Source organism: Lampris incognitus, chromosome 2 (assembly GCF_029633865.1).
Source record: "Lampris incognitus isolate fLamInc1 chromosome 2, fLamInc1.hap2, whole genome shotgun sequence".
Taxonomy (NCBI): Eukaryota; Metazoa; Chordata; class Actinopteri; order Lampriformes; family Lampridae; genus Lampris; species Lampris incognitus.
In genome coordinates, this window is record NC_079212.1 from 87,054,982 (window position 1) to 87,082,770 (window position 27,789).

General features: G+C 47.6%; 2 protein-coding genes across 3 annotated transcripts in view; both read right to left on the reverse strand.

Moving 5' to 3' along the window:
• dip2bb (disco-interacting protein 2 homolog Bb) overlaps nucleotides 1-10,264 on the reverse strand; it is an 80,351-nt gene extending 70,087 nt beyond the window's left edge. The window contains exon 1 of the mRNA XM_056275470.1: nucleotides 10,180-10,264. Coding sequence (XP_056131445.1) covers nucleotides 10,180-10,264 — 85 coding nt within the window. The remainder of the gene's footprint in view (nucleotides 1-10,179) is intronic.
• A 323-nt stretch (nucleotides 10,265-10,587) lies between these two features.
• Nucleotides 10,588-20,584, reverse strand: atf7b (activating transcription factor 7b). 2 transcript variants are annotated; one of them, XM_056273782.1, is made up of 12 exons: nucleotides 20,481-20,584; nucleotides 19,264-19,324; nucleotides 18,609-18,705; nucleotides 18,297-18,424; nucleotides 17,585-17,710; nucleotides 16,880-17,040; nucleotides 16,676-16,772; nucleotides 16,452-16,571; nucleotides 16,194-16,334; nucleotides 15,067-15,255; nucleotides 14,838-14,943; nucleotides 10,588-12,655 (listed from the first exon to the last, which is right to left on the reverse strand). In XM_056273782.1, the coding sequence occupies exons 2-12, from the start codon at nucleotides 19,309-19,311 to the stop codon at nucleotides 12,417-12,419; spliced, it is 1,452 nt and encodes a 483-aa protein (XP_056129757.1). In that variant the 5' UTR covers nucleotides 19,312-19,324; nucleotides 20,481-20,584; the 3' UTR covers nucleotides 10,588-12,416. The 2 variants fall into 2 exon arrangements, with proteins under 2 accessions (XP_056129757.1, XP_056129758.1); XM_056273783.1 differs by lacking the exon at nucleotides 16,194-16,334.
• Nucleotides 20,585-27,789: the final 7,205 nt, after the last annotated feature.

Below are 27,789 nucleotides of genomic sequence, written 5' to 3' on the forward strand. Positions count from 1 at the left end.
ATGTACAGCAGGCTCACCTCAATGAACTGCTGGCTGGCTGTAATGAACAGGGATTCGGCTTTGTTGGTAACTGGCCTTCTGGGGCCGTCCTAACCTGCTGAAAGCAGACGGCATTAACCCTACTGGGGATGGTGCCGCTCTTTTGTCTAGCAATATAGATAGCTGTTTACGTTTAGTTTGACACTAGGGACTTATCATTCAGCAGGTCGCAGGTGATTAGAGAGCCTGTTTAAATCTAGTGCGGAATGTGGAGTCCATCCATTCATCCACTATCCAAACCGTTTATCCTGCTCTCAGGGTCACGGGGATACTGGAGCCTATCCCAGCAGTCATTGGGCGGCAGGCGGGGAGACACCCTGGACAGGCTGCAAGGCCATCACAGGACCAACGCACACACACACACACTCACACAAAAATATTCACATGGGACAATTTAGTACGGCCGATTCACCTGACCTACATGTCTTTGGACTGTGGGAGGAGACTGTGGGAGGAAACCCCACAGGTTTCCTCCCACAGGAAAGGGGGGATGGGATGTGGAGTCAAGTAGTTTAATATGTTTAGTCAGGGAATTTCTCATAATATAGATTATCAGACTGACACCTTGGTCTATAACATGGAGATCGTCTCCCTACCCTGCTGTGTTGCTCCCAAGCTCTCCTCTCCTAAACGTGTGAATCCCAATAATCTAATAATCATTCCTTCCACTGGTGGTGGTGAAATGTGCGACGAAATACCTAATAATCTATAGAACCAAACATCTAATATTATCAAAAATGTGCCCACATATCACCCAAAGCGTTGGTTGCCAAAATTGTCAACAAGGTGTCTAATTCCAATTAATATGTTACCTATTGGTAGCTCTAAAGCTCTGCCTACTACTTCCACAAGATGTTTAAATTTGGTTTCATAAATATCAGATAATTGTCTACCAAAGCCTTACTAATAAATGATCTGATTCTTGAACATAGTTTTGATATGACTGGGTTATATGAAACATGGCTGAAACCACATTTTTTCCTTCCCATATATGAAGCTTCCCCACCCGACTATACTCACGCCCATGTAGCTCGGGCAAATAAACAAGGCGGGGGTGTTGCCTTGATATATAAATCTATTTTCAATCTGACTCCTAGAATTGAATCTAAATTCCAGTAATTTGAGGTGCTTGTTCTTGGTCGATCTCCCTCAGCCATGAATAGACTCGGCTCAGTCCAAATTGTGAGACTCTAGCGACCTCCTGTTACTATTTCTCGAAGAATTTGAGCGTGGAGACGGAGTAGCCACTCATCAGACAGAGGGCCTGTGGGCATTCTGCTTCCCTTCGCCACACCCTATCTCTGTGAGAGTCTCTGCTGTTGCCTCACTTAAAACAAAGTACAGACCTCAACATTGAGCATGACTTGAGAGTGGCAGTATCAAGCCTGCAACCCCGTTTTGAAAAGATGTGCAGTGCAAAACAGGCTCATTGCAGCCACTAATGCAATGAAAAGACTTGAGCTCTCACAAATTGACTTGCTCATCGTTTTTCCCAAATATCTGCATTTGTTTTTGTTTTGGTTTTTTGCACAGATTGAACTTTATTGTTATTCTAGCAAAGTGATTTTTAAATCTTATTTTGTTTTGCTCTGTTTTTGAAAAAGCACACAGACTGATGGAGCAATCTAGTGACAAAGGCCACAAAAAGAGGTTTGATAAAGTTGAAGTGGAACTTGCGTTTTTTGTTTGCACAACAGAAAGTAGTGAAAGAAAAGTGAAAGGAATGTTCATGGGCTTGGTCTTGATGTTGTTTAAATAAAGTTAAACTTGGCCGGCCCATTTTGTCACCATTTTGTTGGGGCGGGGGGGCATGAAAAATTTTCTTCCTCCAAAGGGGGGCATGGCAGAAAAAGTTTGAGAACCACTGCTCTAAGTAAAGCCTTTCTGGTGCTAGTTGACAGTTGTGGGTTCGCTCAGTTTGTTCAAGAGTCGACTCATTGCAGTGGTAACAGCCTTGATTTTGTTTATCTATGGGGATAGCTGTTTCTGATCTGAACGTATTGCCAACCACATCTGCTGTGTCAGATCATTGTCTCATCAAAGTTGAATCAATACTGGCCTGTCCAGTTAATGTCAGCACAGATGTAATTGCCACTCCCCATATTGGTCCCTCCACTGTAGCTGCATTTGGCCAGCAGCTGCCTGAGGTCTTGGCTCCTTTCACTGTAGTGACTGACTCTGTTGAAAATCTCACTTAGTGACTTAAATGTGGCCTTCTCTAGTCTCCTCGATTCAGTTGCACCTGTCACAACCAGAGCTAGGCAACTAAAGAGGCCTACACCCTGGTTTAATGATGAGACACATGATCTTAAGTGGGCCTGCAGGAGACTGGAATGGCAAATGGAATGGTAAAAATGAAAACTGGAAGTTTTTGTTTTTTTACCTATCTTGGCATGAGCGTTTATTGAAATACAAGTGCGCTTTATCTACTGCAAAAGCAGCGTATCTCTCTCACATGACCCCAGATTTCTCTTTGACACTGTATCTAAACTTACTAAAAAGCAGCCGTCTATTAGCTGCTCACCATTCACAGCCCATGAGTTTCTAGACTTTTTCTGCAATAAGGTTGATGAGATCATAAACAAAATTAGTTCCTCAACTCCAGCTACTCCTGCAGATCCTGTCTTACCAAATTCATATCTACACAATGAGTCACTGACAGTTCCAGTTATTACAGCTTTTGAGACTCTCTCTCTTGATACTTTGACTAAGCTCGTGTCAGCTTCTAAACCAAATACTTGCCTACTTGACCCCTTACGTGCAAAACTTTTTAAAGACCTCTGGCCTTTTCTGGGAAAGACAATGCTAGACATATTTAATTTATCACTTATTACTGGCACTGTTCTCAGCAGTTTTAAGACAGCTGTGGTTAAACCTCTAAGTATAAAAGTGTACCTCAATCCAGGGTCTCTTAACAACTATCGACCAGTCTAATCTTCCATTCTTTTCTTAAGTACTAGAGAGAATTGTGTATCAACAAATTTCGACCCATATAAAAGAAAACCATCTATGAACCTTTTCAATTGGCTTTCAGGGCCTGTCACTCCACTGAAACTGTTCTGACCAGAGTGGTGAATGATCTTTTACTAGCTATGGACTCTGATTCCACTTCTGTGCTTCTACTACTGGACCTCAGTGCAGCCTTAGACACCACTGATCACTGTATACTATTAGACAAAATAAATTGTAATTTTGGTGTCTCTGGCTTAGCTCTCTCTTGGCTTAAGTCCTACTTATATTGCGTCAAAATTCTCTGACATTAAATATGGTGTACCTCAGGGCTCAGTTCTTGGCAATCTACTTTTCTCTCTTTATATTTCACCTCTTGGCCAAATTATACGCAGTTATGGGATAAATTTCCATTGCTATGCTGATGATATTCAGCTGTATGTGCCTATAAGGGCTGGTGATCATACTCAAAAGACTAATCTAGAAGCCTGCGTGGCTGCTGTGAAAAATTGGATGTCATTAAACTTTCTGCTTTTAAATCTGGATAAAAGAGATGTACTCTTAGTCCCCCTAAGAGTACATCTGAGTGGTTTGAACGGAGAGTCAAAGAGGCCATCTATGTTAAGAGGGAACGACCATCCCTGAACCCCCGGGGGAGGGGGGGGGGGGCTAAGAGTATGTCTGTCGCCATCTTACAATGCTGTCAAGTCAAGTCAAGTCAAGTTAGGTCAAATCAAGTCAATTTTATTTGTATAGCCTAATATCACAAATTTGCTTCACGGGGCTTTACAGCAACACAACATTCTGTCCTTAGACCCTCACTGTGATTGCAACTATTCCCCAATCCTCTGTGAATAGTACACGACCATCGAAGCTCTAGTGAATGGGCACACCCATATTTGACCATGAAACTGGTCGTTTGTTTCGGTCGTTATACATCTATCACCATCTTACAATGCTGTGATTGCAACAATTACTAATCCTCTGTGAATAGTACACATGGCCTTTGAAACTCTAGTTAAAGATCACACCTTTAATTGCATATGAAACTGGTCGTTGATTTTGGTTGTTAGGCAACTGTATTGTACTGTGTTGTTTACAATGGGTGGGGATACCTACAGTCAGTTTAGACTGAAGATGCAGCTTAGTTGAGTGATGAAACGTATCTGTCAATAAATGTTGTATCCAGATGAACTGATTCAAGCTTCTTTGATCTTTTTTTTTTGAATACAAGTTTTCCAGATTCTTTGTTTTAATTATCCCAAGATATTTTATCCTTTCCACATCCCAATGGAATGCATATTTGTATTTGATTTCATCAAGTCAAGTGAATTTTATTTGTATAGCCCAATATCACAAATTACAAATTTGCCTCAAAGGGCTTTACAGCAACACAACAGCCCATAACCATTACTTTACATTCAATGTATACCCCGAAATCGCTCCAAATTCTTCAATTACATTCATTAACACTTCAATTGACAGTTCAGACTTTAATTAATTAATTAACTTATCATCAGCGTACATCAACAATTTATGATTTTCTCTTGCTGTATTTTATTTTAGTTTGCCTTTTATTTTCTGTTCTAACCTAATCTGATCTGCCAGTGGTTTGACACATAGAGGAAAAGTGAATGGGATAGCATATCTCCCTATCTGATACCCTTCGATATCTTAAAGATGTTAAATCTGTCTCTGGCGTTGGGCTGTTTATACATAGCTTTCAACCAATTTATAAAGGTGGTGTGTAAACCACAGTTCTTTAAGTTTTCAAACTGATAAGGCCATAGGACCTTATCAAAGGCCTTCTCAGTGTCTAGGCCAGGGGTTCTCAAACTTATTACTCAAAGGTCCGCATCTGATTTTTATTCAAGGTCAGAGGTCTGGAACAATTGGGGATAACAAAAACATTTAATCAACTCACTATCTTCTTCTTTTGGCTGCTCCCGTTAGGGGGCGTCACAGCGGATCATGTTTTCATCTCTTCCTGTCCTCTGCATCTTCCTCTGTCACACCAGCCACCTACATTTCCTCCCTCACCACATCCATAAACCTCCTCTTTGGTCTCCCTCTTCTCCTCTTCCCTGGCAGCTCCATATTCAGCATCCTTCTCCCAATATACCCAGCATCTCTCCTCCACACATGTCCAAACCATCCCAATCTTGCCTCTCTTGCTTTGTCTCCATTAACCAACTCACTTATAACTTTTGTTATAAGTTATTACTTTTACAATGTTCTGCAAAGACCTGCCCTACTCTGCCGCTGATTGGCTGTAACACTAACGAAAACTCGCATTCCGGTTAGGCTCTTCGTTTCTGTCATTTATGGTAAAACTAGTTTCTTGCCTCTCCTCTGCTCTCTGTGTTTCAATGAGGGGTGGGGCTCACCCCCACCCACCCATGGAGTGGAGCAGAAGAGCGACACTGAGCCAGGTGAAGTGAAGATAGCAGTACTTGTGTTGATAACAACTCCACTCGTTACATCACTCTAAGGGCAATAAAAGCTTTGCACCACCCCCAAAGCAAATTCTCCTGTGTAACGTTAATGCGTGCACTCGGCAGCGACGATACCCAAAATACAAAACGTTACACTTCATATAGTATTGTATTCATAACACGAGGTATGGGCTGCCGTTCGGTCCAGATGCAGACCGAGGTCTGGACTTTGAGAAGCCCTGGTCTGGGGTAACCATTCCTTCAAGGAGATTCTGGTTCTGAGCTGTCTCAATAATGTTTAATATTCGTCACCTTATCAACAAGTTGGGTTTGACTAACAAACCCACTTTGATCTGGGGTCATTAGTTGTGGTATAATTTCTGCTAGTCTGGTATAGCTGGTGTTGAAGATAGATAGAAGTTTATGATCTGTGTTGAAAAGACTAACTGGCCCAAAGACTAATAGGATGAACAATGTGTAGGATTTCTACCTGGCTTAAGTCCTACTCACATGGAACTAGTACTACCTGGAGACTTAATGTGATTTAGAACTACCCCACCATGTCTGTGTTTCGTGGGGCGCCTTCACGTGAGTTAAACACAATCTGTATTTTACTTGAGCTTACTGACACTATCCCCCAGACATGACTGAAAATGCCAAGCCTCCGCCTAAATTCCACTTCTGAAATGTTCCTCCGGCTTCACCCTGACCAGGCATGGTTCACCATCTTTCAGGTCCTATCGCAGGCGCTCAAGCGGCCCCTCCCTAACGGTGTAGGGGCGTGATGGGCTGGTGGTGTGCCCGGTGCCTGAGGGACTGGGACCCCACCTCACTTTCATTGCAGAGACTTCCCTCTTCTGATGGATTTGACCTTGCTCTTTCTGCGAACGGGTCTCCGTGCTGTGTAGCGAGATGAGCCTCCTGAATTTGCACCCACAACGTTGTCAAAACGTTCCTCTATCACCTCCCCCGCAGCCTCCACGATCCTCAAGCGGGAAAGAGGCAGAAAACAGGCCCAGTGAAAACAAATAAACCTTGCTAAAAAAAAACGTCCCCACATTACTGAGATGCCGACTCGCACGGGACTAATACTAGATAGCAGATGACCTCTGTTTGCCAAAACATGCTGGGTACTGTGTGCTGGAAATTTTTACTTCAGAAATTATGGACATGGCAAATCTGCAAGGGATCACAATTATTACAATCTACCAGAGGCCCCCAGGTAACACTCGTTTCATGCGAATAGGCCGTTATATAATACTGTTATAATGAGTGGAGTTCCATGTTTCGTTATCCAATGCCCACTTGTGGAACAAGGTCACACTGGAATTCTTTGTGCAGCTCATTCGCACATCCATCACTTTGAGGACACTTGTGTACTTCATTAGTTTGATTATAAACGTCCTCCTCTGATATTGCCTTTACAACTCATCTTTGCTCATAAGATTTTGGGTGGAGTCGCAGAGATACTGGTAATATTTTGCAAATTGATTTGCTATTTGATTCTGGCCCTTATTCATTACTAATACCTTTGTCATTTCTTTCCATTTCGCTGCATGACTTACCGGTGCCTTCGTCTGCTGTTTTGTAAGCTTGTAGGCCAGCACCTTAGCTGCTCTGGGCCTCCATCATATGTTCTTTGTCTTACAGTGGACAGTGATGTTTCTACTTCCAGATTTAAGAGCCCACTTGTTGCTGCTCTAACCTCTTTAAGGTTCTTCGGTATTGAAGATTCCCCACAAGTTTTACATACTATTTATAATCCCTCAGTTTTCCTTTCAGGTACTTTTCTTGCATTTTAATTTGTTTTCTCTTAAAAGAGGCATACGCTATTATTTCACCCCTAAGAACACCCTTTGCCCCTTCTCATAAAATTGCTGGATTCATATCTCGTGTAAAACTCTTTTTAGCTTTGCTTTAGACTCATTTTCTCAAAGGAGGGAGTTATTAAATCTCCAGCACCGTTCCCTTATCCCTCCTTAAGGTCACTCGTAAAGGTGCACGGTCGGATGGATCTACTGGTCCAATTTAAACACGTTTAACTGTAAATATCTACACAAACATGAGTCTGGTGTTACACACACACTGACTTTGGAAAACCAGAGTATGAGACAGCGATCAAACTCACCCACTGAAAAAAACAATGCAACACACACACAGATACCCGAAGACCTGCAGGAAGCAGCTCGGGACAGTCCCGGTTCAGTGTGCAGAATTCAAGTCAAACTCAATCACTGCATCTCTGATCACCTTCAGTGGCTTTCTTTGTGTCCTTTAAGCGGCACCAAGGGTGCAGGTGGGCTACGTCTCCCTCTCTCACAGCATCTTGTAACTGAAACTGTGAAGAAAACGCCGATGTGTAGTTTCCCTTGTCTTTCGCTGGGGAGATTCCCTCAGAGACACCAACAACGGGCTGATTGTTGCCATGTAAAGGATATTCATGAGAGACATTAGGACTTATTGGGCAGACAGCTGCTGCGCGGTTGGTCCTGACAGCGCCCTGCTGTCCCAAGTGCCACTTAGCATAAGGCAAATGCCCTTCAATCGCACTGGATAACGGATAAAAGATCCTGGCACTCTGAAAGCACCAGCCTTCTGATTAGTGAGAAAGCCCTCTCCAATATAAAGTTACAAAACCTTAAAAAGACTGGTCCCTATCCCCATGGACCGAGGACCAGTTCCTCTGCAGCAGGCAGATGGCTGGTCTGGGCGGGGGGCGGGTCATGTTACCACTGAGCCTCAACACTCCAGCCTCTACATACTGGAACAATGGCTCAGATCAATGAGTCCAACTGCACTGGAACATTTCTAACCGTCCCGTCTACTGACATCAGACGTGGCCCCTGGTCAGTTGCACAGAACTGACTGATCATTTTCCAACAGACTTAGTGAGTTTGGACAATGGACGCTCAAAGCATTTCACACCGTATCGATGAATCTGATATGGAAGTCTCTTCGACTGAATCTTTCCGTGTTGTCAGGCTTTAGCAGGGGTCACTGCACTGCAACCTGCCTCAACATCACGTGCAGGGCTGTGGTGGCGTGAGAGGTGACAACTCTAGCATAGCTGGGGATACCGATGACCAACATACCATTCTGATCTATTAAATGCTCATTTATTTATTACTCTGATGTGCCATCAGCATCCCTTAGAAAAACTTGGGCATCTATGACATTTATTTATTTATGATAGATGCAATTTTTTTGACCCACTTCAACCTTCTTCATCCATCCATCCATTATACGAACCGCTTATCCTGCTCTCAGGGATGCTGGAGCCTATCCCAGCAGTCACTGGGCAGCAGGCGGGGAGACACCCTGGACAGGCCGCCAGGCCATCACACAGGACCCACACACACACCTAGGGACAATTCCGTAAGTCCGATTCACCTGACCTACATGTTGGGCTGTGGGAGGAAACCGGAGCCCCCGGAGGAAACCCACGCAGACACGGGGAGAACATGCAAACTCCCCACAGAGGACGACCCCCCCCCCCCCAAGGTTGGACTACCCCGGGGCTCGAACCCCGAACCTTCTTGCAGTGAGGCGCTAACCACTGTGCCACTGCACCACGGCCCATGCTACCGGGCCGTTCCTCCTTCAGGCATGAGTTGAAAGTCAGAGTGGAGGATCGCCTCTCCACCCTCACTATCATGTTGTTAACTGGAGTCTGTTAATAGGCGGGGCACACACGAATCTGTAGCTCAGGCAGAAGCAGTCCACTCACTCTGTGCACCCCTCTGCATTTCATAACACGTGTCCCCCTCCACCTGTCTCAACTGATGCTCGACAACTCCACCGGCACCGCGCAGCACGGTTTCTGACTATGGGGGCAGGACAGTTTCAGGGGTGCAGAGTATGACCCTGCTGATCCTACAGAAGAGCAACAAAGACGGCCTTAACCACGCGCATCATTAGTGGCCATACATCCTACCCTTCTCCTCCATGCAAAACACAACATTACTCATCCACCCCCAGGCACCTGGGAGCTGCACGGCACCAATCCGGTTCTGCTGTGATTCACTGCGAGGAGACTTGCATAACAGCATATTCCCTTCTTCTTCTTCTCCCCCCCCCCCAGTCGTGTGCAGAGACAAAGTAAACTACCGACATTCCCTCTAAACGAGACGAGAGCTTCTGAAGCGGCTGAGTGGTCTGAGAGCAGACGGCATGATTTACCAGCCACCTCTCTGAAGCACAAGACTCGGGGCCTCGGAGCGATGACAGACTTGACCCACTTTCCCTGACACAGGGCAAGACCACACACATGCCCTGATGAACTGTGATGGCAAGCCGGATTACATGCAGGTGGATCACGGTTTCTGCACAACACTCGGGCTGATCAACTGACTGCAGGCTTAAATGTCACATTAATGGTAAAAAAAACAAAAAAAAATAAAGAAAACCCGCCATGGCAGCAGCAGCAGCAGCATCCATCTTAACCAGTGAAATAACGTTGTTGTTTGACTGAAGCACGAACTCGGCGTGTGGAGCCGCTGAGGGGGTAAGGTGGAGCTAGGAGGAGGTCAGTGTTTTCATCGTTCGCAGCAGTTCGGGACGCAAGTCGCGTGTGGAAAACACCGCAGCACGAGCCTCATCCCCACCGACCCAGCACGGACGAGGGTCTGTTGACGTCCTCCGTGGCCACATCGTCCCGTTTCACGCCTCTCCGGACACTTCCGGGGAAGCCGTCGCCTTTCTTCTAGACCCGATAGCAACGTTTTATCCCCCCCCCCCGCGACCCAGAAGCTCTTACCTTCTGACAGCTCCAGGTCCAACTCCGCCAGATGGTCTCTGACCTCCTTAGGGAGAGCCGACAAATCGACACCGCGGTCGGCCATCGTCGGATGAGCACCAATTTAAGAGGAAACGGGTGCAAATGCAGTGAAACAAAGGTGACGCGAGCTCAAGTCCGGGTCAGATCCGAAAGCGCAGAAGCGGGACGCGGTCCATCCTCACGAATCCTGACACCGCCATGACTGCGGGAGACGAGAGCGACTCGCCAGGGGGGGGGGGGGGGGTCACGTGACCCTGTCTGATGTTTGCCCGTCGTGAAGGGAGCCGCGCTCTCTCCCCACCCCCTGCCGGTCGCCGACGGTAACACACCGCCAGAAAAGACCCACTCCTTCAGAGCCACTTCGACCTCCAACGTTTTTTTCCCCCATTAACTTATTTATTTTTTTGCCAGAGACACTTTATTCATCAGTTGAGACTATACACAAGTTAATTTCACCCATCTTGAGGCCTCATTGTCAGAGGAACCTCCTCCTCTGGACCATCTACCGGACGGGTTCTCCGTGCAGAAGTTAAACTCTGTTGAACACACTGAAGAACCTTCTGTCCTCTTCCAAAGTAAGGAGACGTAAAAACCATTTCATGGAGGAATTCCAACGTACGTGTGCAGGACAAAAAACTTTAAACAAACGTGATAAAAAAAAAACATCTGGTAAGGAAAAAAAATGAACATGACGCACTTGTAAGCAAAATGTGGTTAAAAAAAAACTAGGACCCCCCAACTACCCTGTTTGACAACTCAACTTTAAGGACAGGACCCAACACAAGTGATGACAATACTTAAACACAATGTTAAAAAGTACCCATGACTAGGACATCTAGAATTCCCTGGTGTGACTATTCACCTTTTTCATTCAATACTCGTTTTCACATTTTCTCCGGTTGCTTTGTCTTTCAAGTGAACGGACCCGCTCTCCTCCCCGTGACTGGGTTACACAGACCCACTGAAGGCGAGAACGCCGGTAACCAATAGAAAAATATATTGCACTACTTCTCCTCAACTGACAAGCCTGGGTAAATGATTTAAAAATCTAATACAATCGATTACTGTATAATTTCGTAATATAGTCTAAAGCTAACCATGTCAAGTTTGTTACGTTACGTAGGATGGAACCCTCACAGGACCAGGACCAACCATCGGCCGTTCCGTGTGATGAAATGGGAGAGCGGCGGATCTGGAAAACCGGCATTAACGTGACGAGACACAAGCAAACAGTGGTATCGTTCAGCCTCCACTAATCCATGCAGTCCGACGGGTTTCATACCTACGGTCTAGATAAACTGATCCCTTCTCCGTGGTGGGTTACAATCCGTGACGAATCAGCCCTCATTTAGATGCACCATGTGACGCGGGGAACCAATATGTACACATCGAGCACATTTAACATGAACTAGGGTGGCAAAACCAACACATAAAAAAAAAAACCCAAAATAAATAAAAAACCTAAAAAGAGGTCATCTATATAGAAAACTGAGGACAGATTTTTTTTTTCTAAACAGGAAATTAAGAGACTCTTTGCAGACTGTCTGTTGTTGTAAGGTCACCAAATCTTGCAAAACCAACACAGAACCGTTGGTTTTGGAAATCGAAGCTGTCGTACGGATGGACACCTCATCACAAGACAGTCAGCCATACGTGTCCAGTCACGTCACAACAGGCCTGCCAGATCTGAGTCGAAGCTGCGTTTGAAGCACAGGTGAAATGAAAATAACCGACGCTCCGACACCAGGACTGCTGACTCGGCGTTCCTTGCTGTTGTCACTGCGGAGGACTGAGGCCGTTCCCTGGAGACTGAACATCACCCCAGTTTGTTCATATGTACAGGGTGAAGGACAGGGTGACAAGGGTTCTTTAAACAGGGGGCGTTGGGGTGATGTGGGTTAGGGGTTAGAGGCAGTGTGGTCAGTGATTATCACCGGCGGTGGGGGGGGGGGGGGGCAGAGCTTCTCATTCTGTGGCTACGTCAGCAGATCTAAACGCTTAAAGGAACCCGCGTTCACATCCCTGCTGTTGGGTCCAAGGTCACACATAGCAGGGTGAAAAAGGGAGCAGGGTGGTGTGTGTGTGTGTGTGTATATCTATGCATGTGTGTGAGTGAGAACAACATCAACAATGAGTGGGTCCCGCTCACATACATTGTTCACCAGTCCAGCTTCCAAAATCCATTTGAGTCCACTCCGGCTACCTGCGCCTTCGCATCATCTGGGGGCTGGCTGGGACTGCGTGGCCACGACCCCTCCTGGCTGGCCCACTCCCATGCCAGCCAAAACTGACATGGCCACGGCCTCAGCAGCGCGAACACTCAGCCCGTTAATAGTGGGCCCCGGGCTCTGGGCTGCGACAGCGTTTGGAGGCGAGGGCCCATGCTGGATGACCGCTGCTGGGGAGCCAATGGCCTCAGTAGAGGGGCCTCTGGAGCTCTCATCTCCTCCTGCGGCTACAGACAGAAGAGAGAAACATTCACCCTTAGAGAGGTGAGCGAGTAAAAAAACAAACAAACAAAAAAAAACAATAGAATGAATCAGTCGGTAGCTGGTTTCTGAGTGAATAATGAATTAACGAATGAATGAATGACAAAGTTCAATGAATGAATGACACTTCTCAGGGACTGACAGAAAAACCAAAACTTGATAAAATGGAGGGCAGCAGTATACTCGCAACAAAACAACACGTTATGACACACGAGAAGACACGGTGCGTTCTGTTCATGCGGCGTGGTGTGTGCAAGCACCGGGTGTTAACTGCCCACCAGCTCATGAGCATTCGTAGACCTCCCCTTGTCTACAACCAGTCCAGCGTTAACTCATAACCATTCTCCATCCACCGGGGGCGTGGCGGGACACAGCAATGAACAAAGAGCATGGCAGGGATGGGCAACAAGGTCCAGAAAGGTCCGCTGTGGGTGCAGGTCTTTGTTCCAACCAAGTAATTACACACCTGAGTCTATTATTCAACCAATAGTCTTTGCTAAGGACCTTGATTTGTAGACTCAGGTGTGTAACTCTTTGGTTGGAACAAAGACCTGCACTGCCACCAGACCTTTCTGGACCATGTTGCCTATCCCTGGAGTATGTATTAGGGGGTGCCCGGTTGCTCACCATTTAGAACGCGTCCCGCCTAAGCTCAGACCCAAACACATGCATATGTGTTTGAGTCCAGCTTGGAACTTTTTTTTGGGGGGGGGGGTCCCCCCAATTTTACTCGGCCAATTACCCCACTCTTCCGAGCCGTCCCGGTCGCTGCTGCACCCCCTCTGCTGATCCAGGGAGGGCTGCAGACCTGGGGCCTCATGTATCAACTGTTACTATGGGCAAATTTGTTCTTCCACACCCACGGAATTTTTTAGCCCCGAAGAGTGTCTGACAGGCAGCCACAAAGCATGATGGTTATTTGTAATTCCTTCCTCCTAACATCTATTGTCTACTTCTTGCAACGAGCAGTCACCCAGGCCTGCAGAGACATCAGTGTTAGCCAATCGGTGTCTAAATTCAGGGGTTACCCAGGTTCTATACTGGTCTCCGAGACAAACTTCAGGGCTAAAAAGTCCCATGGGTGTGTAAGAACACATTTGCCCATAGTAACGACTGCTACACGAGGCCCCCGCAGACTACCACATGCCTCCTCTGATACATGTGGCACCGCCAGCCACTTCTTTTCACCTGACAGTGAGGAGTTTCACCAGGGGGATGTAGCACGTGGGAGGATCACACCATTCCCCCCAGTCCCCCCCCCCCCAAACAGGCGCCCCAACTGACCAGAGGAGGCGCTAGTGCAGCGATCAGGACACATACCCACATCCGGCTTCCCACCCGCAACCACGGCTAATTGTGTCTGTAAGGACGCCCGACCAAGCCGGAGGCAACACGGGGACTCAAACCAGTGATCCCCCTGCTGGTAGGCAACGGAATAGACTGCTACGCTACCTGGATGCCCCACTTGGAACTACTTTTGTCACGTGTTATCCTCTGCTCTTTCCCCGTTTCCTGTCCTGCTTTATTGTCCTATCCATAAGGCCAACATGCCGGTGGGGGTGGGTGGTATGAGTATAATGACAACAGTGTTCAGCAGAGTTTCTTCTTCACAAAGTTCTTTCGTTGTTTGAAGTTAATGCCCCGCCTTAACTAAGTAAGTCCAGGGGAAACTTTTCCCCACGGTTTTGTGCCTGTGCAACCAGTACTGATAAGCAATGTAGTCTACTGAATCAACAAAACCCTCACTGTGTGACTGATGTACAAATCTTCCTTTCTTCTTGCGCACAGAGCCTTTCTGACGGCACCTGCATGTACCAGAATGCACTGCGCCCAAGCTTCTGTTCTGCCATCAATAAATTCCTCTGCGCTACCGTTGTGAAACGTCATATCCACTGTCTGACACGTCGCTCAGCTGAGACAAGGATGTGTTTTTGAACATCTACCCAGTACAGTGGAAAAACCCGAGCTAAATCAGGCTGTATTTTTTTCTGTCCTTTTGACAATGCAGCACCTCACAGACAGAAAAAACAAACAAGCCTCTGTTCCACACCAGGACTGGGAGCAGCTGCAGGTGTTGCTCACATGCTGCTCTTGTTGCAGATTCATAGATAAGGTTGAAAATCAGCGAATTTTCCCTTTAATCTTTACCTAGGAAGGCAGCTTTTTTCTGCATGGCAGTGACTGGACAGTCTTTGTGGGCCAGGAGGAGCTGCTTCAGCTGCGTCACCTCGTTCCTCAGCAGGGTCACTTCATTCTGATTGGCAACATAAACCAAACACACATCATTCCTCAATTCTGAGTTTAAAAAAAAAGAGAAGTAACTGACAGGCATGTTTGACTGGCTCATGTAGGTTAGAACAACAGTCAGAAGACTCACAGTCAGGGAGACGTTCATGTTCGCAAGGTCCTCGGCCTTTTTCTCCAGGGAGTTTACCCAGACCTTCCTTTTTTGTCTGCAACGTGACGCCGCCGCCCGATTTCGCTCCAGAAAGCGCTGTCGCCTCTCGTCAGGGTCTACATCCGAAGCGCGTCTTCGCCGACCCCCAGTTGGCTGAGCTGGGGATACCTGGGAAACGCGGAGAACCAAAATGGCGTCAAGTATGTTTTCAAACAGCCATACAGGAAGAGTCATTTATCTGACACTTTGTGGGTACATTCTGGGTGTGGGAACGAGGACTGCATATTGACAGAAACATGTTCTCTCTAAGTAGGCACAGCAAGGTTCATCATGGCTGCATTTAGATCGTGTGAGCCGTGACATTAAAGATTCCTTACAGGGGCTCCAGGCACCTCGCTAGCATACACATTCATTTAAAATAGGACAAAACAAATCCTAGCTCTGTATTCCACAACCTTTCCTGTATTACAATAAGTGTCAAACTAACAAGCAGCCAGACGGGCGTCCAGGTAGCGTGGCAGTCTATTCCCTTGCCTACCAACACGGGGATCGCCGGTTCGATTCCCCGTGTTATCTCCGGCTTGTTCGGGCGTCCCTACAGACATAATTGGCCGTGTCTGTGGGTGGGAAGCCGGGTGTGGGTATGTGTCCTGGTCGCTGCACTAGCAACCAGGTTCGGGGGGGAGGGAACTGGGGCGAATAGAGTGAGCCTCCCACGTGCTATGTCTTCACTGTCAGGTGAAAAGAAGTGGCTGGCGACTCCACATGTATCGGAGGAGACATGTGGTAGTCTGCAGCCCTCCCCAGATCGGCAGAGGGGGTGGAGCAGCGACCAGGACGGCCTGGAAGAGTGGGGTAATTGGCCCAGTACAATTGGGGAGAAAAAGGGGGAAATCGTTTGGGGCTAGATCCCTGGCTACTGGCTGCTTGTTGACCATCTTCGCCTTCTTGTTTGCATACCTCACCATTCTGATCAATGTCACTGTACATGTTCATGACAGCACGATAAAAGTCAACCACCTCAAATAAAGCTGAGATGCAACAAACATTCATCTCGCGTAGTTTCTGTGTGGTCAGAATTCTGGTTTATACTGTATGCACGCTACCTGTGGTTGGGCAGGTGAGGGTGCATCAGTGGGTTGCTGGCTATGTTCCTGCCTCTGAGGGACTGAAGGAATGGGTCCTGTCGCCCCTCCAGCCCCGTTCTGGGTCCCTGAGCCTTGCTGAGTGAGTGATGCCTTCAGCCGCTACAGAGACAAACAACCGCTCATGTAGGTAGCCGCCCACAACGTGTTCATGTGGAACGCTGGCAGTCAAAATACAGATTCTTTAAAAAAGGATGCCTGTGTGACTGTCTTTCTCACCATCTTGGTCTCCGAATGCAGGCTGTACCCAGACGGGGAGGAGGAGCCACTACTCGCCCCGCCAACCGGGGGACCTGGAATTCCTGGGATGTTAGGCACGGTGTTTACTGGCCTAGCGAGCTGCATGTTGTTTCACAAGGGCGAAGAGAAAAGGGGGGTAAATGGAGTGAGGAAGAGTCCCTGTCATTATGTGGCACTTCCAAGAGTTTTAAGTTGCTACTCACAGATATCACTGAAGGCATCTGCACAGGGCTGGGGAGGAGGGGGACTGTCTGCCCATTTGGAAGATGCATTACCAGCGGGTAAGAGCCTGTTGGAGAGCTGTTAAGATGTTGCTTTGTAAATGGCTGCTTTTCCACTCCTAGTCCAGGTAACACAACACTGAATGAGGCCAACAAACACGAAGAGTAACTAACAGGACAATTTACCTCAGCTGTCTGTTGGAGGGTGGCGCTTGTGTGATGACAGATGTCGGGGATGGCAGAGTTGGGTGCAGGGGGTCATAACCAAGGTGAAGCGGCAGTGAACCTGGACGCACAATAGTCGGAGTGGGAGCAGAGCTTGTGATTGGCCTTGGGGGAGTCTCTTGCTAAAAAAAAAAAAAAAGAAAAAACATGAAGCAATAGCAATGTCCACTTCAAATGGACAACAACTGATTCAGTTATTTTTTCTTTATCAAAAACAACGTGAATATTTCATGATGAAAAGGTAAATGCTTCTCTGATCACAAAGCAGTAAAGCCCAATGTATGCTCCAAATGTCGGCTAGCAGACAAATGTCTCCCGGCAGACAAAAAAGTGTCTCTCGAGTTGTTGCATTTATGCTTGTCGCAATGTCGCTGACTGTCTCCTGGTATCTATGGAAATGTTTCACGTCACGCGCTGTGTTGTAAACAACGCTCTCAAGCAAAACCATGGCAACGCTCGAACACCTCGTCCCTTCAATCCAACTATCCAATCACAGCTAAGCGACATAATGTGCGCGAGTCTGCGACATAAGAAAATGTGTCGTGTACACGACAGCCCTGGGAGACACAAAAATTGTCTCTCATGACGTCAAAATTGTCGAGAGACATCTGTCTGCTAGCCGACATTTGGAGTATAAATTGGGCCTAAGTGTTCCTTCCCCCTCACCCTTGGATCTCCGTTGCTGTCGGACATGCTGGAAGTAGAGCCAGGACTTTCTGGAGGCGAGGAATCAACCTGCAATGGTCCCTCATCCTCGTCCTTGACTTCGGAAGATGTCTGTGAAAGTGCAGCCTAATGGGCAGGAAAACAAGAGGGGAGAACACTTAGCCAGAAGTGACTGCAGCAGCCGGAAGTCCTTGCTCCTTATCTACTGGCGTAACAAATAAAGTTGATAGCATTTAGCATGTTGCAATTATCCCTTGTTGCTGATTCCTCGTCTTGATGCATGCTCAGTAACCCAGGTAAGAAAATCACAAAGGTTAATCAGTTCATCTGGACATATTTACTTAGAGAGAAATGTTTCATCACTCATCTAAGTGACCTCTTCAATCTCAGCTGACTGCAGGTATCCCCACTCTTATATGCAACCACTCCCAAATCCTCTGTGAATAGTACACATGGCCACTGAAACTCCAGTTCATGCTCACAGCAATTTGCATATGAAACTGATCGTTTTCGGTCATTACGCCACTGTATTTTTTATAAGGGTGGGGATACCTGCAGTCAGTTGAGACTGAAGAGGTCACTTAGGTGAGCGATGAAACGTTTCTCTCTCAATAAACGTTGTGTCCAGATTAAATGATTCAACTTCCTGTGAACCTGATTCCTCAGCGCAAATTCAAATAAACATTTGAGCAATACTCAGTTTTATTCTCACCGAGTTTCTGGTTCTCTGGACATCCTCATGTGCTTTGCGGAACTCCTGCTCTAAGGAGTTAGCCAGCTCACTGAAAAGCCCCACCTCCTCACAGTTCTTCAGGAAACGTGTGGGCGTTGGGGTCTGGTCTGGCAAAAGTAGACACTACTTTAGCCAAGAGAGTAAAGGGTCACACCAATCCCCTTCACAATATGCATCATGGTTTTAAGTAAAATGTTAAACAGTTTTACAGGTTTAGCGCTTTATATTCCCTCAGAGCAGTCATCTGCATGATTCAGGAAATACTTAAGAGTCAGTGCTGATGTTATTAACCTGCTATGATGACCGAGTCTGTTCTGGCTGGACCAAATTTCAGGGTCATTTCATGCTTGTGTTTGTGGACTGACAGATGGTCTTCATTGGTAAATCTCTGCAACAAAGGTAACATGATAGCAGTTGCATCAAACTTCCCAAACTTATAAGACCGTGAATCAAAGTAAATACTCAACGAAGGACCCATGTCCATTTCAGCTTGCAAGATTTAACAGAAGCTTTGGGGAAGCATTGGTGGGCGTACACGCTTGGTAATAAAAAGGTCAAATGTTAATCTTATGTATTGCACTTAGTGTTTCGTGTTACATTTTAAGCATGTAAGAGTTGAATGGTAAAAATACTCAGTTCTCAGAGCTGCCAACAGATTTCAAAGCAAATACCACTGTAAGGAGAACTCAAAAGAGGAATAAGAATAAGAGTGTCATGCTTTCACTTGAGCTTGGCTGATATACTATACTAATGCATATGCAATAACTGCAATATCAATCAATCACGTTGCATTTTACATTTTATATAGCATTTTATATATAAAAAAGAGTCATATTGTATCATGTCAGCATGTTATTCAAGAACTATGCAAAAAAGCAATACTGTTATGCAGATATACATAGGGTCATATACAAAGGCCGAGTGTTGATGAAAAGGAAAACCATACCTGCCCACATCCAGGAGCAGTGCATACAAAAGGTCGATCATCCCCCATCTCACAAAATATCCTGAAGAAAAAAACAAACATGCAAGAACAGGGCAAGTTTTCATGACAAGGGAAAGCTGTCAAAAAGGGTCTGACCGCTGAGTCCGACCACCACGTCTTTAAGCATTATCGAGAGCACACGGTACGCAGTGCCAAAAGGAGCTGCTCAGAATGCCGTCCAACATGGCGAGGACACACAGCAGGACACGCGTAAATAATTCAAGTTCCTTCAACTCTTGACAAAAGGACGTCTAAACGACGAACGGCCAAGTCGCTGGGCTTAAGGGCACACATATGCATGTAGACTTTCCACCGTTATGCGTGGGGCAGGGGCAGCAGGGGCAGCAGGGGCAGCAGGGGCAGCAGGGGCAGCAGGGGCAGCAGGGGCAGCAGGGGCAGCAGGGGCAGCAGGGGCAGCAGGGGCAGCAGCCGCCTAAACGACGCAAAGGCAGCACATCGGTGCACAACCTGCAGCCTGTAAGGAGGCGACCTGGTGACGGTGCAGATCCGCAGTCTGGTCCCTAAAAGAAAACATGCTAGCGGGGACGTTAACGACAACCCACCGACGCTAACTGGCAGCCAGCTCGCCCCGTCAGGTCCGGACCTGGCTGGGTACTGTCCGGCACATAGGCGGTTTAGAACCGAGCGGGCCGAACCGGCTGGCGACATGTCGTTAGTTAGCAGCGATGTATCCAGCAGCCAGTAGCCGGTGCTTCCTACAGCCGAGCGTCCCGAGGTGTTGCTCCGGGAAACATAACGTTAGCTCGCCCGACCCCGGGCGCCAGTTAAGCTAGCCGTGTGATTAGCTTTGACCTGCTCACGTCGGAACGGGCCTCAAGCTACTTGACGTAGCCAACGTTAACGTGAGACACGCCGGGGGGTTTATTTAAGGACGGTAAAATAATCGCCACAAACCTGGACGCCCGAACGTTGATATCCAGTGTTGTGTGACAGGGGCACTGAAGGCGAACACTCAGGTACGATCAGCCAGCTAACGCTGCCAGCTGAACTAGCTAGCTAGGCTAGCCGTGTGGATCCACTATCGCTGGCGACAAGCTAGCGCGTAACAGCGGGACATGTTGTCGATTTGCAGGGAAAATGGCAACTTATCAGACGATTTTAAACCCCCCCCCCGCCCCCAAACAAACACGTCAGACGGGAGCGTTTTCCAGACTTACCCGACTCTAAGCCCCCTTCGCCCTGCGCTAGCTCGGACGGCGCTGTGTCCGGGTGATGTTGACGCTCCGGCCGCTCGTCTAACGCGAGAGCAGCACCCGCCAGGCTGTTGCGTAACGCCGCGGACGGGCACGCCGGCCGGGGCGCCGCCCCCTTCACGTGTCAGGAGACGCACGTCTTGCTTAAACATGTCAAACGTCGTTCCGCTGTGTGATGCAAATAATCATGAGACACGTGGTTTTCAGTCTGCGAGGCACCTGTCAGCAGCCATCGGTTCCAAATGGCATTTTGTTGGTTTCTGTCTGAATACATATTGTAGCGAATTCGGGGGACAACGCAACCACAGGAACTGCCGCGACCGGGAAGCGAACCCGTGTCGCCCGCACCGCAGGAGGCATCGCTAACCGCTCGACTAAAGGGTCAGACCCGCCAGCTAGCGTGTCTACTAATCCATGCACGTTACACTATAACTTCCTGGGTGAGGGGCGCCGGCCAAACCATACCTGAGCCCTCAAACCTGGGGCGAGCAGCAGGTGACCTGAGGCTGCGGTCTAATTGGTTTCTTCAGATTCTTCAGGGGGCGCAGTTCCAGACACTCTCACTTTTATTGACAGCGAATTGGTATGGCGGCGAACGCAGAAGCAACGACAAAGGTAACTTTGCGGCCCCTTTATTGAGCTCACACAGAAACGAGAACTTACAGAAATGTGACGCAATACATGGTGGTCATCTACTCGAACAACAAAGTTGCTCAGGGTTTCAGTTCCAAGGTTACGCAACACAACAGAACGACAACTGCAATTACGCCACAACAAGTAGTAATCACATAAACACATAAAACCACATAAAACACTTACAAAACATTTCATAACAACTGACAATCTGCACGCAGTGCCTGATGGGTAAAACAGGACAACTGGCACAATTCTGCCGGGGTAGCAACTTCGCTTACAGTATTGTAGCGAATTCGGGAGGCAGCATGGGAGACCGTCGTCACAGTCGGGACGCGAACCCGTATCTCCCACTCCGCAAGCGACAACGTTGACCAGTCGACTAAAGGGTGCGACCCGTTAATCAAGGACCAACGTGTCTACTTATCCATGCATTTTGCAAACTCCACACAGAGGACGACCCGGGACGACACCCAAGGTTGGACTACCCCGGGGCTCGACCTCAAACCTTTCTTGCTGTGAGACGACCGCGCTAAACCCTGCGTCGTCCCACAGTAAGAAGGCCCTGGGTCACAAGTCACAAGTCAGAGAACTCACAAAACAAGCAAATAAATAACACCTTGTAATCTTCTTACTCGCTTCAGTTACACAGTGGCAACGATGACTGCAGCTGGTCCACGCGCGAGATGCCATCTCACATCTGTGACAAATCCTGCAGAACCGCTGCATGATCCGTCCACATGAACAAGGCTGCACATTTCCTTTTTCATAATACATTTATTATTTTTTAATGATAAAGAACAAACGTATGTAACGGCCATGGATGACTAGATTTGTTAACCAGGGGACCAAAAGGGTCCCACCCATTATGAATGGGTTTAAAACTGCATTAGACTTCAGTTCATAGTGCATAGGCCTACATGATTAGATAAATAGATCTTGTCTAATTAAAAACACAGTATATAGAATCATTTAGTAGATCAGTAATTCAGACAAAAGAGATCTGTGTTATCGGTGATTTATAATTCAGTAATTCAGGAACTCAGTCAAATGTTGAACTCAACCCAGCCACTGAGGATGCACAAACCCAGTCCCAAGCCCGGATATAAATGGGGAGGGTTGCGTCAGGAAGGGCATTCGGCGTAAAAGTTTGCCAAATCAAATATGCAGATCATAAATAAGATTTACATACCGGACCGGTTGAGGCCCAGGTTACCAACAACGGCCACCGGTACTATTAACCAGCACGGTGCCGGTGGAAACTATGTTACTGTTGGGCAAAGGAGAAGGAGAGGGGGAAGGCATGTCCAGAGGCAGCTAGAGAGGAGGAAGGGGAAGAGTGTGGAGGTGAGAGTCAGAACTTTGAGTGTTGGCACGATGACTGGTAAAGGAAGAGAGCTGGCTGATATGATGGAGAGAAGGAAGGTATATATACTGTGTGTGCAAGAGACCAGGTGGAAGGGGAGTAAGGCCAGGAGTATTGGAGGTGGGTTCAAACTCTTCTACCATGGTGTGAATGGGAGGAGTAATGGGGTAGGGGTAATTCTGAAGGAAGAGTATGTCAAGAGTGTGCTGGAGGTGAAGAGAGTGTCAGACAGAGTGATGAGTATGAAGCTGGGAATTGAAGGTGTATTGCTGAATGTTATCAACGCATATGCCCCGCAAGTTGGGTGTGAGATGGAAGAGAAAGAAGAATTCTGGAGTGAATTGGATGAAGTGGTGGAGAGGGTACCCAAGGAGGAGAGAGTGGTGACTGGAGCGGACTTCAATGGACATGTTGGTGAAGGGAACAGTGGTGATGAGGAGGTGATCGGTAGGTATGATGTCAAGGAGAGAGATGTGGAAGGACAGATGGTGGTGGATTTTGTGAAAAGGATGGAAATGCTGTGGTGAATACATATTTCAAGAAGAGGGAGGAACACAGGTTGACGTACAAGAGTGGAGGAAAGTGCACACAGGTGGACTATATCTTATGCAGGAGGTGTGATCTGAAAGGGATTGGAGACTGCAAGGTGGTGACAGGGGAGAACGTAGCTAGGCAGCATCGGATGGTGGTCTGTAGGATGACTTTGGAGACCAAGAAGAGGAAGAGAGTGACGGCAGAGCCGAGGATCAAATGGTGGAAGTTGAAGAAGGAAGACTGTTGTGTGGAGTTCAGGGTGGAGGTAAGACAGGCACTGGGTGGAAGTGAAAGAGTTGCCGGATGGCTGGGCAACCACTGCAGAAATAGTGAGGGAGACAGCTAGGAAGGTACTTGGTGTGTCATCAGGTCAGAGGAAGGAAGACGAGGAGACTTGGTGGTGGAATGAGGAAGTACAGCAAATATACAGAGGAAGAGGTTGGCAAAGAAGAAGTGGGATAGTCAGAGAGATGAAGAAAGTAGACAGGAGTACAAGGAGACGCGTTGTAAAGCAAAGAGAGAGGTGGCAAAGGCAAAGGTGTATGGTGAGTTGTATGACAGGTTAGACACTAAGGAAGGAGAGAAGGACTTGTACCGATTGGCTAGACAGAGGGGGCCGCTCTGGTGGCCGAGCGGAATAAACGGCAGTTCTTGCAGCCCGCTCGTCATGTGGCTGGGAGGTCCGCATCCCAGACTCGCCGTAACCGGTCGCGTCCACGGGGTAAGGCCTTCATTAGGCCAGGGGTTCCCAAACTTTTCCAGGCCAAGGGCCCCTTAATAGCAGTAGCCTCTGGCTGGGGCCCCCCTATTGCGACATGGCTTTAAAAAAAATGAAATTACACTGGCAGATATAAAAAAAATCAAACATAGAGCTTCTTAATATTTCCTTATTTTTATGAATGCAATATTAATTCAATTTACATTTCAAACAATTTCTCAGTTGTATTATATTCAATATTCTTTCTTTTATTAACCAAATATTCATTGTCATTTGTGCTTTACAATATTCATCAACAGTTCTTTATTTTAGTATTTTTTTCTTTCTTATTATTAATTTAATTTCCCCAAATTACTATTCGATATTTCTTCCTTTTTATTGTAAACATTGGACACGTGACGTCCGTGCTCTCGTCCGGCTGAAGTGCAAAATACTGGCGGGCTCTCACCTGCTCCAAAACCTGAACGGACCCGTCCTCAGCCGGGTCACCTGTCCGCCGGCTCACGGACTTGTGGGAGGGGGGTGCAGTGTTGGTGTTGCTGGCAGCACCCTCACCAAGCGGTTCTCTGACAGCATCTTTGGTAGCTGGTAGAATTAATTCTCCTCCAGTTGTGTGCGGTTTCTTAGCACGGGCAATGTGGTATGAGGCCAGAAAGGAGGCCTTCAATGCCCGTTCAGAAACAGCAGCTTGCTGCCCGGAAGTAGCCGACTGCCTGGCCGGATGTTGTTCTTTTCGTTTGAAAAATTCTGCTAGTTTGTCGGCCTCTGGCGGATGCTCTTGCTTCAAGCGTCGTTCAAGTTCAGACGGCTTCCAACACTCATTCGAGAGGGTGTCGAGGCAGAGAACACATTTAGGAATATCATGTCCGTTTTTACTGGCGGATGTAAAGCCATACTTTATGTACGCTTGGTCGTATGTTCGCCTCTTAGTTGGCCAGGAGTTGCGTGTTCGTGCATGTTTTGCAGCTGAGCTGCTGCCTCCAGTCTGCTAGTTGCTGCTTCCAGTCTGCTCGTTGCTGCCTCCAGTCTGTTCGTTGCTGTCTCCAGTCTGCTAGTTGCTGCCTCCAGTCTGCTCGTTACTGTCTCCAGTCTGCTAGTTGCTGCCTCCAATCTGCTCGTTGCTGCCTCCAGTCTGTTCGTTGCTGTCTCCAGTCTGCTAGTTGCTGCCTCCAGTCTGTTCGTTGCTGCCTCCAGTCTGCTAGTTGCTGCCTCCAGTCTGCTCGTTACTGTCTCCAGTCTGCTAGTTGCTGCCTCCAATCTGCTCGTTGCTGCCTCCAGTCTGCTCGTTGCTGCCTCCAATCTGCTCGTTGCTGCCTCCAGTCTGCTAGTTGCGGTCTCCAGTCTGCTAGTTGCTGTCTCCAGTCTGCTAGTTGCTGCCTCCAGTCTGCTAGTTGCTGTCTCCAGTCTGCTAGTTGCTGCCTCCTGTGCTAGTTGCTGTCTCCAGTCTGCTAGTTGCTGCCTCCAGTCTGCTAGTTGCTGCCTCCAGTCTGCTAGTTGCTGTCTCCAGTCTGCTAGTTGCTGCCTCCTGTCTGCTAGTTGCTGTCTCCAGTCTGCTAGTTGCTGTCTCCTGTCTGCTAGTTGCTGTCTCCAGTCTGCTAGTTGCTGCCTCCTGTGCTAGTTGCTGTCTCCAGTCTGCTAGTTGCTGCCTCCAGTCTGCTAGTTGCTGCCTCCAGTCTGCTAGTTGCTGTCTCCAGTCTGCTAGTTGCTGCCTCCTGTGCTAGTTGCTGTCTCCAGTCTGCTAGTTGCTGCCTCCAGTCTGCTAGTTGCTGCCTCCAGTCTGCTAGTTGCTGTCTCCAGTCTGCTAGTTGTTGCCTCCTGTCTGCTAGTTGCTGCCTCCAATCTGCTCGTTGCTGTCTCCTGTCTGCTAGTTGCTGCCTCCAGTCTGCTCGTCGCTGTCTCCTGTCTGCTAGTTGCTGCCTCCAATCTGCTCGTTGCTGTCTTCAGTCTGCTCGTTGCTGCCTCCAGTCTGCTCGTTGCTGCCTCCTGTCTGCTCGTCTGACGTTTTTCTCTTCAAAAACTTCTCCATTATTTTAAGCTAGCACCAGCTAACTAGCTAAATTCCATGGCCACAGAAAAAGCTAACGTTAGCTCGCTAGCGCAAGCAGCAGTCGTAAGCTAACTTGTGATTTAATTAACCCGCTCGGGCAGCAGTTAGCAGCTAAACGTAATGCTTTGACTGACAGGCAGATGGCAGATGGTTAGTTATTTATTGGCTGCGATTGAAAGAAGGTATGGAAGGATTTATAACAATTGATACTTTATTTTAAACCGGCACAATAATCATATGAATTGAAATTTATTTTTTTGATATATTTAATTTTATTTTTATTATTAGTTTTTTTAACTGCATTTTTCATTTTCCTCTCCCGGACCCCCTTGCGCCTCCTGGCGGCCCCCACTTTGATAACCCGGGCATTAGGCCACCCTTACCCAGGGATAGTGGGTGTTGATCGGTGTAGTGTTCGGGCACTCGTCGTTCTCCAGCGACTCCTCTGGCCCATCAGGGCGCCTGCAGCCAAGCAACCGAAAGCATTCTCCCTACGCCTCCTTCGCGGCCTGAAGGTGATGCAATCCGTGCGAGGCTTCAGCGTGTAAACTAGCGAGAGCAGCCGACACGAGTTGGAAGGAAGCTGGTGTTACGACTATCTCCTTCCTGTGGAAACGTGAGCCAGGGGAGTTATTCGACAAGAGTTCCGGCCACATGCCATTGGGTTAATCGGGTGGGATAAGGGGGAAAACTAGAAATAAATTTATCTAAACAGAGGGACCGAGCTGGGAAGGATGCGCAGCAAGTTAGGGCGATCAAGGATAGAGATGGAAATGTGCTGACAAGCGAGGAGAGTGTGCTGAGAAGGTGGAAGTAGTACTTAACAGGCTGATGAATGAAGAAAATGAGAGGGAGAAGGTTGGATGATGTGGGGGTAGTGAATCAGGAATTGCGGTGGATTAGCAAGGAGGAAGTGAGGGAAGCTATGAAGAGGATGAAGAGTGGAAAGGCAGTTGGTCCTGCTGACATACCTGTGGAGGCATGGAGGTGTTTAGGAGAGATGGCAGTGGAGTTTTTAACTAGATTGTTTAACACAATCCTGGAAAGGGAGAGGATGCCTGAGGAGTGGAGAAGAAGCATACTGGTACCGATTTTCAAGAACAAGGGTGATGTGCAGAACTGTAGTAACTACAGAGGTATAACGTTGATCAGCCACAGCATGAAGATATGGGAAAGAGTAATAGAAGCTAGGTTAAGAGGAGAGGTGACGATCAGCAGCAGCAGTATGGTTTCATGCCACGAAAGAGCACCACAGATGTGATGTTTGCTTTGAGAATGTTGATGGAGAAGTATAGAGGAGGTCAGAAGGAGTTACATTGTGTCTGTAGATTTAGAGAAAGTTGCAGAGAAGTGTGTAGGAGTGTTGCAGGATATGTATGAGGGCACTGTGACAGTGGTGAGGTGTGTGGTTGGAATGACAGATGGGTTCAAGGTGGAGATGAGATTACATCAAGGATCGGCTCTGAGCCCTTTCTTGTTTGCAATGGTGATGGACAGGTTGACGGACGAGATCAGGCAGGAGTCTCCGTGGACCATGATGTTTGCAGATGATATTGTGATCTGTAGCGAGAGTAGGTTGAGGAGAGCCTGGAGAGGTGGAGGTATGCACTGGAGAGAAGAGGAATGAAAGTCAGTAGGAACAAGATGGAATACTTTGCATGAATGAGAGGGAGGACAGTGGAATGGTGAGGATGCAAGGAGTGGCGGTGACGAAGGCAAATGAGTTTAAATACTTGGGGTCAACTGTACAAAGTAACAGGGAGTGCAGGAGAGGGGTGAAGACAGGAGTTCAGGCAGGGTGGAGTGGGTGGAGAAGAGTGTCAGGAGTGATGTGTGACAGAAGGGTACCAGCAAGAGTTAAAAGGAAGGTTCACAAGATGGTAGTGAGACCAGCTATGTTATATGGTTTGGAGACAGTGGCACTGATGAAAAGACAGGAGGTGGAGCTGGAGGTGGCAGAGATGAAGATGATAAG